Source organism: Dryobates pubescens, chromosome 13 (assembly GCF_014839835.1).
Source record: "Dryobates pubescens isolate bDryPub1 chromosome 13, bDryPub1.pri, whole genome shotgun sequence".
Taxonomy (NCBI): Eukaryota; Metazoa; Chordata; class Aves; order Piciformes; family Picidae; genus Dryobates; species Dryobates pubescens.
In genome coordinates, this window is record NC_071624.1 from 32,876,152 (window position 1) to 32,891,033 (window position 14,882).

Genomic DNA, 14,882 nt, shown 5'->3' on the forward strand with positions numbered 1-14,882 from the left:
CCAGGGGCTGTGGCCAGCCTGCCTTGTGTGCCTGGTGCTGAGGGTTGTGTCCTGCCAGAGGGGTCCTCCTCAGAGAACAGCTTTAAATTCTGCTTGAATTAGAGTCCTGTCTGGAGGCTCCTGTGGAGGTGTCTGTCTGGCTTGGATGTTTGTGAGCCTGTGGAGCACTGTTTGTCTCCCTGCAGCTCCCCCAGCCCCGCTGCTGATGCTGTTGGTGTCTCCCCAGGTGTACGTCCGCAGGGCATACATCGCCTACGAGCTGAACAGCGTCCAGCACCGCCAGCTGAAGGACAACACTTGTGTGGTGGAGTTCCAGTTCATGCTGCCTACCTCCCATCCCAACAGGTCAGACCTCGTGTTCAGGAGATCTGTGAGGGGCTGCATCCTGTCTTGGCAAAGGAAACTTGCAGTGGAGGTGGTGGAGAAAGGGAGAGTTGCAGCTCCTGCACAGAGTGTGTCAGGCACAGCTCTGCCCTGCCTGCTGCTCTCTCCTAGGTTGTTTCAAACCTCAGGAGCTGTGGGCAGGAGCTTCTGCAGTCTGGATTCCTTTAAACTGCAGAGAGCTTTCCTGTCGTTTTGAAGTTCAGCTCCTGTGCTCTAGAACTCGAGCTCTGGCTGAATCCTTTGAAAGCCAAAGCAAACCAGCGGTGCTGCCGGCGCTGCATTGTCTGGCAGGGCAGTTGCTGTGCTCCTTCCCTTGCGGCAGGAGCTCGGGAGGGTGCTTCAGCTGCTTCGATTTTGTCCCAGAGAGCAGTGAGTCTCTGTGGCCGCCGGGTGCCACTGTTGGGCTGTGCTGCTCCGGCAGCGTGGTACCGGCGCTGCTTTTCTCCTTTGTTTTCCCAGCATCTTCTTCCTCCTTGCCTGCGCGCTGGGGCCGCGCTGGGGCCGGGCGGTGGGGCCCAGTCTCGCCTCGTTGAGAATCCATCAGTACATTTCATCAGATGGTTTTCAGAACCTGGTTTGCTAGAAATGAATGACTGTCCTCAGCAAGCAGCACACACCAGGAGCCAAGTGGGACCTGCACCTGGGCTCATCTGCTCCCTGCATTTCTGGAATATTTGTCAATAATTACACACTATTTTTACTGCCCCTTGGTGATGTTCTCTGCCCCCACCCTGTTCTTCCTCCCTTTCTTCTCTTCGCTGATCTCAGTTCCCTCTGCTGCCTGGGGCTTGTTTGGCCTGCCCATGCTGAGCACTGCTCTATTGCTGTGTGCAAGCTTAATTGGCCAAGGTCAGCTGGAAGAGGACAACTCTTACCTGCCTGGGGAGCAGCTTCTTTGTCCTGAAATCTCCTCTCTCCTTTACGCTGAATTTGCTGGGGCAATGTTCTGAAGCTCCCTTCTGCTTCTCAGCCATCAGCACTGCTGATGGTTGGCTGCAGCACAGTCCTTGGGTGGAGGAGAGGAGGCCTGGGGACAAATCCACTGCCTGCATAGGCAGGTTCAGCTCCTTTGGGGTGCACCTCCCCTGCGGGTGATGAATGTGGCTCCTGTTGCTCGATGCAGCTTCTCACGGTGCATCCCTGCTTGTCTGGCTATTGTGTGGCTGGCTGCTGAAGCACAGCCAGGAGCAGGATACTGAGAGGGGCTTAAGGCAGCCCTGAGGGTGTAGATTTAAGCTGTAAAGGCAGATCTTGTGGTGAACCCAGGACACAGGAACCTCCAACCTCTGACGTTGTCTTGCTTCAGTCTTCCTTGTTGTTTCTGGCCGCGTTCCACGTCCATCATTTGCTTTCCTCTCCCTTCTGTAGCATGAACCTTTAGACTGAGGAGCTGAAAATGCATTCCAAGGACAAAGCCCAGAGCCAAAATACCCTAGGCTGGCCTAGCAAAATCTCTGCTGGGTGCTGGTGAAGCAGCAGTAGATCCCAGAGAGCCCTCAGGAGAGCTTCTCTTCTGGAGCTGCTGTTAGCACTTTATCAGATATCCCTAAGCCCTGATCCCTTTGGTGTTTGATTGCTGTGAGCACTCAAGGCCTGAGTTTTACTGGAGCAAATATTCATGTAGAGAAAAATGCAGCCTGATACTGGCTGCCCTCCTGAAATTCTTTGGTGGTGGTGTTCAACTCTGCTGTGCCCTGACTTGGCTGTAACAGCAGCAATCTCAGTTGCCACTTCTGAGCTGACTAACCACAGCCAGGCCTCAGACTTGCTGGCTTTCGGCCACTGAGTGATTGCCATCAGCTCCCCCCAGGAAAGCTGCACATGGAAGCAGAGAGCAAAGGAAAAGTCACCAATCTGCTAACAAGGCCCTAGCCACACAGCCTGCTCCTGGTGGGGTCTGTGGGCAGAAAAACTGTCTGGGGAATTACCTGTTGAAATGAACAGAAACCATCCTGCTGTAAGGGGAGCACACAGGAGAGAAACTGCTGGGGGCTGAGGCTGTGGAGGGCTTTGCAGATGAATCCCAGGACTCCTTACTGCCCAGCACAAGGCAAATGAGGAGCTCAGTGAAACCATCTGGTGCCCTTGCAGTGAGTGGGGTTTCCAAGCCCTCTCCATGTAGGGGTGTTGCAGCAATCCAGCCTGGAGGGGTGATACCAGGGTGCCCATGGGATGCTGCAGAGGACACAGAGCTCCTGTGTGTGCATAACCTGCCTCCTTCAGCCCCTGGGAGCCTGGAGAGGGAAGGGCTGAGCAGGAAATGAGCCCCTTCCCAGTTCTTCTTTGCTTCCCTCTTGTGCAGCCTGCCCTGCTGAGATGGGAAGCAGGTGGAATGCTGCCTGGTGTGCAGAGAGTTCAGGCTCCTTTGTGACAATGGCAGGCCAGGGGCCAGGCACTGAAAGGCCTTTCTGAGGTGTTGAGCACAGGAAGCAGTGCTGGCCTAATCTTAGCTTCACATCTTCTGTTCAAAGCAACATTGTGTGGCTGCTACAGGGAGAGGGAATTACAGTGCTTTTGCAACAGCAGAGGGTTTTTTTCCCCTCTAATAATCCTCCTCTCCTGCTTTCCAGCAGCCTTTCTTCTGTCTGAAGCTGTAAGGTTTAAATTAACCTGGGACATTGTCTGCTGTAGGCAGCCTCTGGAGCCTGCTGCAGAGGGGTGCTGCTGTACTGCCCCTCCTCAAGCATCCCCTTCCCTCCAGCTCGCTGCCTGCCCCCAGCCAGGCTGTTCAGCTGCTCTCTTGATCTTTGCTTCCCCAGCAGCAGATGTGCTGGAGGATCAGAAGGGAAGAACCCAGAGGGAAATGTGTTCCCTCTGTCAGATGCTGAGACAGTTGCTGACAGGGGTGACAGAGCTGTATCTTTATTGTGTGCCATGGCAGTGACACCACAGGGCTCTGCTTCCTGACTGTGTTGAGCACCAAAGGAAAGAGAAGTTGCTCACTCAGATGCCTTCCCAGTCCATCTGCACTGAGCCCATGCCCTCCTTCTGGCCCATGTGCCATCCCTAACTGCCACACTTGGCCTTGAGCCTTCCTGGGGAGTCCTGAGTCAGGACCTACCAGTGGAGGGTGGAAGAGAAGGGAGGTTTTAGGGTGGCAGATGAAGACTTTAGGTTTGGGTAACTGGCTCAGAGCAAGTTTTGCTTTGGAACCTTACCCAGGCTGGCTGGTGCCAGCTGCTGTGCACACAGCTTGGCAAACATGGGCACACAGCCAAAGGCCTTACTTAGACTTGTCTGGGTTAGATTCATTCTTGGCATTGCATCCTGCCATCCATGCTGCTTCCAGGGTTGGAATTCAGGCCTGGTCATTAGCTGCTGTGGATTTCCAGGGGTGTCAAGATAAATGTCTCAGCTACCTTGTGCTTGGTTTTGCCCAGTTTCTCCTCTTTCTGTGCTTGTGGATGTTTGTTGGTGCCCTACCTGGCCTCTGATGTTGCTGATCTCAAGGCTTACCAGTGGTGCATGATCTCTCCTTTGCTGTCTCTTGATGTTTTATCATCTATGGAGTACTTTGGTGGTGCCTCTTTCGTCAGCCTCTTCTGTAGCGTGCAGCTGGAACCCCTTTGTGAAGGCTGAGAGCCAACTGAAACATTGCTGTTTCAGGAGAGTAGGACCCCCAAGCTCCCTCACACTTAGAGCAGGGCTGGCAGGTTCCTTCCCACTACCATTTTACAGGGACAGAATGAGAGGGTTGGGGTTTCTGATACCGTGGAAGCCTTCTCTGTGGGCTAAAGCAGCTGCTACAGCAGCCTCCTGATCAGGCTTTGGGTTGCCAGCACCGAATCAGCTCTGCTGCCTTGGACTCCAGCTGCAGGAGCCTGGAGACCTGAGTGTCCTACTCACAGGGTGTCATTAGGCAGCCTGAGGTCCCCTCCTTGTGGCAGGAGACAGGCTGGAATGGGGGGAGGAGGGGAGACGATTCCAGGACACCTGTAAATCCCTGCAGGCTGGTGCTGAGGGTTTGATGTTAATTAGACAGCAGGCAGCAGTAATGTGTTGCAGTTCCCCTGGCTTGCCTGTTCCAGAAAGGGCAAAATCTTCCAGCAGAGCAAAGAGGAGGCTGTGGAAGGGGCAGCAAACTGAATGGAACGAGGATAATTTTATGCAAATTGGAGTTCAGTAGCAGATTCAGCTTGGCTGAATCACAGAGGGAGCAGGAGAACAAGGAAAGAAAGAGGGAGAGGAAAAACCCAATCAAAATGTGTGGTTGGAGGCAGGTTTCACAGCCTTCTGTTTAGATTCTTCTGCAGAAATGGAGAAAGGTAAGAGGAGTGCCAGTGGTCACAGGCAGTGGAATTGCTCCTTCTCCTCTGGCACTCTCTTAATAACTACAAGTGGGTTACTCAGCTGACCTCTGCTGATTCTGCTTTGCTGCCTGATTTCCAAAGCTCTGCCCTGTGCTGGCACTCAGTCACAGCTTGAGCTAACCACTGGTGCTTTGCATGCCTGCAGCATTTCCATAGGGGAGTGCTCCTGGGTAAAGGAACGAAAACAGGAGGGGAAGGGCAAAGGGAAACAAATTCACATTCATCCAGGTGGTGTGGAAGGGGAGCTGGGGGGGTTTGGTTGCTGGAGCAGAAGGAGGAACTGTGACAGTGGAGCTTGCATGGTGTGGAGCAGGTTTATAGGTTCATAGAATCACAGAATGGGTTGGGTTGGGAGGGACCTTGAAGATCATCCAGCTCCAGCCCCCTGCCATGGGCAGGGACACCTCCACCAGCCCAGGCTGCTCAAGGCCTCATCCAGCCTGGTGCTGAACACCTCCAGGGAGGGGCCATCCGCAGCCTGTTCCAGTGTCTCCCCAGCCTCACTGTTGCTGATCTCCAGTCTCAGTCTGCCCTCCTGAAGCTTCCATCCATCCCCTCCTGTCCAGCCCCAGTCAGGTTGGCTTCCCTGCTCCAGAAGGGCCTTTCTGGAAGTGGGAAAGAGAAGGGCTGGGGCTGGTGTGGTGAGGAGGTCTCTGGTCCTGTGGTCAGCTCCTGGAGTTGGCTGTGGAGGAGCACCCTGCTGGCTTGAGCTCCATCAGCTGAGCCTTCCTGCAGCTGCCAAGCCGTGGTGCTGCTGCTGGCACTGGGGTGGCTGTGAGCTGAGCAGGCTGGCAGCCAGCTGCTGTGGTGCTGAGGGCTGCAGCTCAGCCAGGTCCTTTCCACAAGGCCTGTGCTGCAAATACCAAACCTTCACCTCTCCGTGCATTTCAGTGGCAAGTGACAGCCCAGCTCCTGAGGCACAGTGCCCTCCCCTTCCACCACGACCTGTAGGTGCAGAGCCTTGGAGCTGTCGCTCTGCTCCCTCCTGACCCCTCCAGCCCCCGGCTCTCCTCTTTGCCTCATTGCAATTCTTCCTGTGGCCTCTTCAGCTCTCTGCTGCGTGGCTGCAGGACAGCTCCTGGAGCAAGGCAGCAGGCTGCCCTTTGGAGGCAGAAAGGAGCATTTGCAGCTGGGCTTGTGCTGTTCTCTGAAAGCCTTCCAGGGACTGCTCCACAAGCACAGGGGTAGGAGCTGCCAGGCCTCTCCAGACCTTTTTTCCCCAGCTCAAGCAGATCCCATGCAGCTTTGCCACCCTTTGCCAAGCTAAAACAATACTCTCGAGCCTGTGAGTCCTGCTGGCCCTTTGGGTCTCACCCACAGGCTCTGCAGCACTGTCTGCAAGGGAAATGAGATCCTTGTGCTGTTTCTCTCCAGGCCACTCGCTGCTCTTTCCTGTGTGGCTGCAGGAGCTCTTGGGAGCTTGTTGTGCTTTACCTGATAGAACCTTGTGGTGAATCCAACTCTGCCGTGACAAAACCACTTTGAGAACAGGACTGGGGGCAGTCGGTGTGCTCAGCAGCGTGCCCATGGGGATGCCTGGCCATTAAGTACTGAGCCTTGTGCCCGGGAGCCCGGGGTCTTGCCTAGGGCCAAGGATGTTAAAGGAGGCTGCGGTCTGATCTCCCGCAGGGAAGGGGAGGGTCAGTGTCTGGTTACATGCTGCCTGAGGCTCCGGTTTCAGCCCTGTCACATTCGCTGATCGCTTCGCACAAGCCTCCCGTGTGCATCTGCTTGGCTGCTTTCAGTTTAATCCTCACTGCTCTGAATGCCAGATCGCAGCACTTTCAACCTTTCCGTTCTGGCATGGCTGCAGCTTGCCTGGCTGCAGCTTGCCTGGCTGCAGCTTGCCTGGCTGCAGCTTGCCTGGCTGCAGCTTGCCTGGCTGCATCTCTGGTGCTCGGACTGGGTGATGGTAGAGGTCTTAATGATTCTAAAGTCTTGCATGGAGCACTGTGCTGCCCTGTGCTCTCATGGCTGCAGCTGGCATGGGCTGGGATGTGCTGTTCTTGCACTGCTGTGAAAATGTGCCCCTCGCCTGCCTTCTGCCTCCTGTGCACCACTCAGCACCGCTCTGCACCACTCAGCACCGCTCTGCATGCACATCTGTGAAGAGCTGCACTGCTGCTGCAAAATCAGCCCTTAAGTTCTGCTTGTTCTTGGGCAAGGCCTTGAATGCTGACAATCCAAAGTATGACCTGGTGGTTGTGTGCTTGCTTTGCCTCTGCACTGCTGTGGGAGCCAGTGAGTGGGCAGCAGCCTAGCCTAGAGCTTTGGCAGGGAGGATCTGGCTTGTTGCCTGCCCCCGCTGCAGCCGCCCTGCCCCCGCTGCAGCCGCCCTGCCCCCGCTGCAGCCGCCCTGCCCCCGCTGCAGCCGCCCTGCCCCCGCTGCAGCCGCCCTGCCCCCGCTGCAGCCGCCCTGCATGATGGGGTCACTGTCTGCGTCTGTGCTGTTCGCTCCTCCATCAGGGAGTCCACAGCCCCTCAGCTGGCCTTGCTTCTGAAGCTGATGGTGCATGCAGAGGCCTTGCAGTGGGTCTGATGGAAGGTGGTGCAGAGCTGGAGGGCACCTCCCAGCTGTGCTCCCCTGGGGTGTCCTGTGCATGGCTGTGCTCACTCCCTGGCAGCTGTGGCAAGCGAGGTCAGGTGGTGGATGCCTCCCCAGGGTCGGTGGCACTGAGCTCTGCCTGATACCTGGTGGCTGAGAGGTTTTGGGTTAGCAAAGGGTAAAGTTGTTGCTGGTCTGTGTATCAGCTTGATGACAGTTGTGTACAATGGCTCTCACTAACCAGTCTGTAACTAACTGTGGTTGTTTGATTGCAGAGGGAACATCCCCACGCTCAACAGGTATGGTACTTGTCATCTTCTACAGCTTCAACAGAGACTAGAAAGCAGTAGCCTAACACTGAATGCTTTAACCTGGTTTGTTTTAGTGCCCTTACTTGGGAAGCTGCCAAACATAACTCCCCTTTCTGCCTTCCCTTTGCCTCTCCCTGTGTCTAAACACGTTTCCAGCCCTTCCCTCCCCCTCTGAAAGCAGCTTTGCATGCAGCACCCTCGGACATGTGGTTTGCCAGGTGACTCAGCTCATCTGCAGTATGGTACACAGCAAACTTCCAGCAGGATGCTGCTCCTAGGGGCTCTTCTTTGGAAGGGGGTTCCCAGCTGGTGCCCCTCTGGTGGGGTGTCCCAGGGAAACAACAGCAGTTCCACCTGGTCCGTGGCAGAGCTGTTGCTGCTCTGGTTTCCTGCACCTAGCTTAGAGTTTCTCGAGGCTGTTTCACCTCCCTCACCCCATAGATGAATCTCCATCTCAACCAGTTGGCAGCATGTTTTGGTGTGTTTTGGATGCTGACTTCCCCCTCCTGTGTCTCAGCTGAAAAGCATTTCTTGTTTGGAACAACACTCGAGGAATGTCTGCTGTCTCTTTGTTCGGTTCCTGTTCTGTGGCAGTTTCTGTATGAGCTGTAAGAAGTGTACACCAAGGCATGTCCTGACAAATTCTCCCCTTTCCAAGCCTGAATCCCTGTTATTTATTACTGCTTACAAGCCTGTTTAGGGAAAACTAGTAAAAATGGGCTGGAAGTCTCCTGGCTCTCAATCAGAGATAAATTCCAGAAACACAGAGTGGCTTCAGACACAGGCAGCTATTCATCACTGCTACTGCGGGCTTGCCAGCAGGGTGCTTAGGCCCCCAGCAGCCTGGGGTTCTGTGCAGGAGGGCAGGCCCAGTGCAGCTGGTGAGCAGCAGTCAGCAGTCCCCAGCTCGGTCTGGTGCTGTGGCCAGCTCAGCTGGGCCCTGCCTCACCTCCTGTGCCACCAGGGTCTGATCCTGCTCGGCTGTCGAGCGTCTCCCTGACTTCACAAGCTGTAAGTCAAGGATGTGCTGTGCTGACTCAGCACCCTGGGCTCTTGGTTTGGGGTTTTTCCCATTGCCTCTTGCCTCCTGTTGTGGCAGCAGCTGGGGAGAGCAGCAGCTTCACATTGTTCGAGTCGCCCTAAGGCCCAGGGAGAGCAGAGGGAGTGTGAGTGCCCTGTTGTTGAGTGGCACAGAGCCCTGCTGGGGGCCAGCTTGGCTCTTCTGACTCCTCAGAGCGAGCTTGAAGGTCTCACCGTGTTGCAGGGAGCTTCTGAAGCAGGTCCCTCAGTGAATTAAGAAGACTCTGTAGCAGAGGTCAGACATCAGCAGTAATTATTGCAGGGCAGGCAGTCCCTGTTCTAGCGGCCAGGGCAAGGCTGTCTCCTGAGCTGGATGCTCTCTGTTCACCGTGGGAGAAGCTTCCTCTGCTGGCCTTGGCTGGGACACCCTGGGCCTTCTTGAAAAACAAACAAAACCCCCAAGCAACACAAACTTTGACAGCTGCTGCCTGCTGCTGTAGCAGTGAGCTGTCAGAGCTCAGAGCTGCTTCAGTCAGGATCTTGCCCTCTGCCAGGCAGGGATGCAGACCTTTAGTGACCATTGCTCCTGCTTGCCAGAGAAGTGTCTCTCTCTCAGTGCCTTCCTCTGAGCTGGTGCAAACCTGTTCCAGTCCTCCTCACTTCAGGAAGGGAACGCTCCTGAGTGCTGCCTGCGGCTCAGCAGCCAGCAGGATGACAGCAGTGAGTGTCTGGAGCTCTGCCTGCCCTCCTCCTTCAGACAGCTGTGCTCTGCGGCCAGCTGCTTGTGCTTAGCAGCTGCCACTTCTTAGCAATCAAAACCGAGCAAGAGGAATGAGTGGGAGGGGCTGCGATGGTTCTGAAGTGTGGATTAAAGCCGAGGGAGAATTTGCTCAGCAGTTGGAGTGGAAGGCACTGTGACAGGACTTTGTTTAGGGTGGGCATGCCAGCGTGAGGCTGTAGAAGCCCCTGGTTCCAGCAGGGGCTCTGGGAGGTGTCTGTACCACACTGCATTTGAGCAGCAGCGAGTAGAGTACGGCCACAAAAGCTGCAGAAACTTGATTTGTTTGTGCTTCTACTTAATTTGTGACAATTTGCCAAATCTCTCAAGTGTCCAAGCTTCCAATTGCTGTTGCCTGCCTCCGTTCCACCTGTGAAGCAACACGTGCAGGAGGAAGGGAGGCCATCAGCTTGGCATTGCCTGCAAGAGCCTCCTGAGGAGAGCCTCCTCTGGAAGGGTCGGAGCGTTGTTTTCTAGCTTTTAGCTGTTCCTGCGCCCTGGGCCAGGAGCCAGGGGAGGGCATTGGTGGCAGCAGAGGCATGCAGCATCGCAGGGGCTTTGGAGCAGGCGGCAGAGCAGGTCTGGGCCGCTGAGGGAGCCGGCGGCGGGGTGGGAGAGCCGCGAGGCCTGCGCTCCGCCCAGCGACGCTCCCCTCTCCCTTGTCCCTAACTGTGGCCTTGTCGCACTGCCATCTAGGATGTCCTTCTCCTCCAACCTCAACCACTACGGCATGGTGCACGTGGCCAGCGTGAGCGACGTGCTGCTGGACAACTCCTTCACGCCGCCGTGCCAGCGCATGGGCGGCATGGTCTCCTTCCGCACCTTCGACGACTTCGTCAGGTACCCGCGGGCCCTGCCGCCGCGCCGGGACCCGGAGGGCTGGGGTTGGCAGGGACCTCTGCAGACTGGGCCCAGCCCCCTGCCCGGGCAGGTCACACAGGAGCACGTGCAGGTGGGGTTGGGAAGCGTCCGCAGGAGACTCCACAACCTCCCTGGGCTGCTCCAGGGCTCATCACCCTCACACCAGAAAGGTGCAGCCTGCTGGGTTCCAGCTTGCAACCGCTGCTCCTTGTCCTGTCACTGGGCACCACCAAACAGAGCCTGCCCCTTCGTCCTGCCAACCCCCTGCAGATATTTGCAGATCCTCTCTTCAGCCTTCTCAAGACCCCAGGGGTCTCAGTCTCTCTTCACAGGGGAGATGTTCAAGTCCCTGGATAAAATCTTTGCCCTGTCTCGAGTCAGGTTTCAAGTGGTCCTGAGCTTGCTTGCTAAGCTGCTGGGGTTTCAGGAGCAGCTTGAATCCCCTTGTCTGTCTCCTGAGGTACCTGCAAGTTTCAGAGTGCTGTGAGAGCAGCTGGCAGCCAGGGGACTCAGCAGCTGGCAGCCAGGGGGATCCAGCTCGGGGCTCTGCTGATTGGGGATCACTTGCACCTGGCTGCTCTCTCCTCTGCTCCTCTTCACACGGGCAGCTGTGGCAGGATGTTTGCTTTGTGCCTTCAGCCTTCACGGGGCAGACAAAGCCCCCAGCAGTCGTGGGGGCCCTGCCACAATTAGATCTGTGGCAAACAGGAGCAGATCCAGGCTGTGCTCTGGTGTGAGGGCTGGAGGAGGCATTGCCTCCTCACCTTTCTGGCCCCAGTCCCCCTGTGAGGGAGTTTTTTCCTCTCCCTGCCCCCTCAGAAGGTGATTTGTGGTTTCAGTGCCAGGTGCTGGGGGTGGGCTGGCAGCAGGTGCTGATGACTAACCCTGCCCTGGTGTGTTGCAGAATCTTTGATGAGGTGATGGGTTGCTTCTGTGACTCTCCTCCCCAGAGCCCAACCTTCCCAGAAGCTGGCCATGCCTCCCTCTACGATGAGGACAAGGTACAGTGATTTCTTTTCTCTTGGGGCTGCTCTCAGGTTGGGGGTGAGAGGTGTGCAGGGGGTGGCTGCAGGCTGGTGCTGCCCAGCAGTGCCAGGGCTGGAAGCAGGAGCTGAGAGCTGGGAGTGTTTCTGTGTGGGGTTTGTTTGCAGCAGGTGACTCGAAGCAGGTGGCCACTCTCTGACTTGTGAACCCAGGGAGAAGTCTCTTCTCTCCATGTAAATTTAGTTTGTAGCTTCTAAGTTAGATCAGCAGAGTTTCTGGATGCTCAGCAGTGTAACTGGGAGGTTAAACTCATCATTAAGCTCCCAGACCTTCTCTGGGCACCAGGGTGTGGAACTGCACACTCAGCTGCCTTAACCTGCAGCCTGCCTTGCCTTGTTTTCTGCCTTCACCCTTCCCAGGCACACTGCACTCTGATCCTTCCTCTGTTCTGCCTCTTAGAACTGTTTTTGAGGGGAAAGATGAGAGGAACCCCCAGTTCTGCACTTTGTTATCCTTGTGACAAAAGCCCAGGTTCCCTTGGAGCCACAGGGAGCTGCTGCCCAGCTGTGTCCTGCCCTCAGCAGTGAGCAGCTCCGTTGCAATGCAGTGTCCAGAGCAGGGCTGGCTCTGCACTGCCCCAAGTGACCTGGAGATGTGTGAGTGCTGGGCCCGTGGTCCTGAGTGTGCTCACATCTCACTGCCTCCTCCCTGCCTCTCCAAGGATCATGTCCTGCTCACACTCAGCTTCTCCCGGTTGCTCACAGGCTCTCAGATGGTCAATTGTCACCTCTCAGAGCTCCCCTGGTGCTTCCACAGGACAGTGTTTGGTGCAGCTGTGCAGACCCTCACTGCTTTGCTCTTAGCCTGGCAATTTGCTTAATTCCATTACCTGTCTTGATGCCAGAGTGCTCTGATGGCTTGCCCATAATGAGGGGCCCTGACCCTGCATTCTCTCTGCATCCAAATGAAGCACACTTGAGTTAGCCAAGGCAGATGTGACCCTCAGAATGAGATTCTCCGAGGGGAGCTCCTGTTTGGGGACATTAACTCTTACCTCTGCAGAGTGCACATTCCTGAGGCTGATGGGCAGGGATTTCCCTCAGCATTTCTGGGTTCCCCTGTGCTCTGCTGAGCTCTGTTTCCCCTGGAGCATCTCTATTTCAGAGCTGTCTTTAAGGAGCCTCTTTGGAGGACTCAAGTTGTAACAGTTCCTGTGGGGGCTGTCTGCCTCGCAGGCTGCCCGGGAGGAGCCCATTCACATCCTGAACGTGGCCATTAAGACCGACGGCGATGTGGATGACGATGGCCTGGCTGCCATGTTCAGGGAGTTCACACAGAGCAAGGTAAGTTGCCTTGATTCTCCCTCTGGAGGTGGGTGCAGGACAATTCTGTCTGCTTTGGGAACTCTCAGCCTGTTCCTCAGCTGTCTCTTTGTTTTCAACCCAAATAAACACAGCAGCTCCCTCCTGGATTTATCCCATCCAAAGCCTTGCCTCTGCCTGGGGTGCAGCTGCACCTTTCCAGCACCTCCAGGTCACTGCTGCTCTTTGCAGTTCATTCTCAGCCATCCCTTTAAGTTTTGATGTGTTTAAAACCTTGAAGGTCTTTCCCCCTGTCAGGGTAATCTTCAGTATCTGCAGATGCTCTGTTAGATTGCTGTGAGCCTCTCCCACACGGTGAGGTTGCTACCTGAGTGCCAGGGGCATGGCAAGGGGCACTCAGGTGGCCTCTACTCCTGCACCACCACAGCCTTCAGTGAAGGTTGCTCTCAGTGCTGGCATGCAGGATATCCTCCTGGTGTGAGGTGGAGCTGAGCTGCTGTGCTGTGTTGCCCCTTCCTAAGCACTTTAGAGTCTTGGAGTCACAGAGCTGGCTTGGAAAAGACCTTTAAGGTCATGGAGTCCAACCTTTATCGAACTCCCAGTCTGGTGCTAACCCATGCCCCTCAGCACCACACCTCTGCCTCTTTTAAACCTCTCCAGGGATGGATGTTCAACCACCTCCCTGGGCAGCCTGTGCCAGGCTTTGAGAACCCTTTCAGGGGAGTTGTTTCTTCTCATGTCCAACCTAAACCTCCCCTGGTGCAACTTGAGGCCATTTCCTCTTGTCCTGTCTCTTGTTACTTGGGAGAGGAGCCCAGCCCTCACCTGGCTTCAGCCTCCCTGAAGGCAGCTGTAGAGAGCCATGAGGTCTCCCCTCAGGCTCCTCTTCTCCAGGCTAACCAGCCCCAGCTCCCTCAGCTCGAACATTGGAGCTCCAAATGCAAGTCCTGTGCTCAGCTGTGAGATGTGTTGGGATGAGCCTCCTCACATCCACTCTGCCCTCCACACCAACCAGAAAGGCAAGAGCAGGCAGTGAAGACCTCCAGGGGCTGGTGGATGTGAGGAGCCCAGCAGGTGCTGGGACCCCTTGGTACCTGCAGTGGCATGGGGAGGTGGTGAAGTCCCCACCCCTGGAGGTGTTGAGGAAGCCTGTGGCCATGGCACCTGGGGACAGGGTTTGGTGGCCATGGTGGTGCTGGGTTGATGGCTGGACTGGATGAGGCCTTTCCCAACCAAACAATACTGGGATTCTGGAGTTTCTAGCTGCTGGCAGGCTGGGAGGTGGCAAATCCATTCTGCAGAAACAAAGGGTTCCAGATGGAGCTGCTCTGAACACAAGTTCAGCAGCTTCCTGTCCCTTTAAGCAGAAGGAAAATCATCATCAAATACCCAAATTAAAAGCAGCACTGCTCTCATCTGCTGGCTCCTGCTGCAGGCATTTTGTGGGAGGGGGGAAAAGGGAGAGGAAGGGGGGGGGGAAATTCCCAAAGACATTAAACTATCAAATAGGTTGATCCAAATTGTCCAAATAATCTTCTAGTCCCAGCATGTTGTGTGTGTTTTTTGTAATAGAAATTAGGATCATATACTTGTAAATGACTTGTGGAGGAGATTGAGGCAGGCTCTGGAAATGGAGTTCCTCCAGGTGCTGATGGCTAATCGCTCTCTAATAGCTGTGGCCGTGCTGTGAGGCCCACATCATTACCATGTAATCAGGATCCTGTTGCTCTGCTGTTATTGTCTGCCACTTGTGGAATTTTAAAAGCAATAACAATTTTTGCTTTTTAAATCATGGCATTATTAAAGTGATTTTCTTCCCCTTGCCATGAATATAGTCACTGCTGCTCATTCTCAGAGGGCTTAACCTCAGTGAAACGTTGCAGGCTCTGCTGGAGGAGGTGGCTTTGCTCCTGCTCTGCCTCAGAGCTTCTTTCTTTTCTCTCCTTTTTCCCCCCCACCTTTCTCTTTGCTTTTAAACTGGGGAAAGGAGGAGAAAGGGAAAGATCTTAACACTTAACAGATCAGTGGTGTGGCAAAAAAAAGCAAAGGAGCAATGGCCACAAGCTGGAACCCAGGAGGCTCCACCTCAGCCTGAGGAGAAACTTCTTTGGTGTGAGGCTGCTGAGCCCTGGAGCAGGCTGCCCAGAGAGGTGGTGAGGCTCCTTCCCTGGCTGTGTTCCTGTGTGCCCTGCCCTGGGGGACCCTGCTCTGGCAGGGGGGTTGGACTCCCATCTCCAGAGGTCCCTCCCAGCCTCTGGCATTCTGTGGTTCTGTCAGACCCTGGTGGGCAGCACTCATTTCCAACGTGGCTCAGTGGAGGTGGATCCAGGAGCAGCCAGGGTGGATGTTCTCCCATCTGCTTGAAGG

At 55.5% G+C, this 14,882-nt stretch overlaps 1 protein-coding gene across 3 annotated transcripts in view; it reads left to right on the forward strand.

Moving 5' to 3' along the window:
• Positions 1 to 14,882, forward strand: part of ACACA (acetyl-CoA carboxylase alpha) — a 112,393-nt gene that overhangs the window by 44,616 nt on the left and 52,895 nt on the right. For 2 of the 3 annotated variants that reach the window (XM_054166712.1, XM_054166711.1), the window contains 5 exons: positions 227 to 345; positions 7,515 to 7,538; positions 10,045 to 10,188; positions 11,114 to 11,210; positions 12,429 to 12,536. In XM_054166712.1, coding sequence (XP_054022687.1) covers positions 227 to 345; positions 7,515 to 7,538; positions 10,045 to 10,188; positions 11,114 to 11,210; positions 12,429 to 12,536 — 492 coding nt within the window. The remainder of the gene's footprint in view (positions 1 to 226; positions 346 to 7,514; positions 7,539 to 10,044; positions 10,189 to 11,113; positions 11,211 to 12,428; positions 12,537 to 14,882) is intronic. The other variant, XM_054166710.1, reaches the window with a different exon arrangement.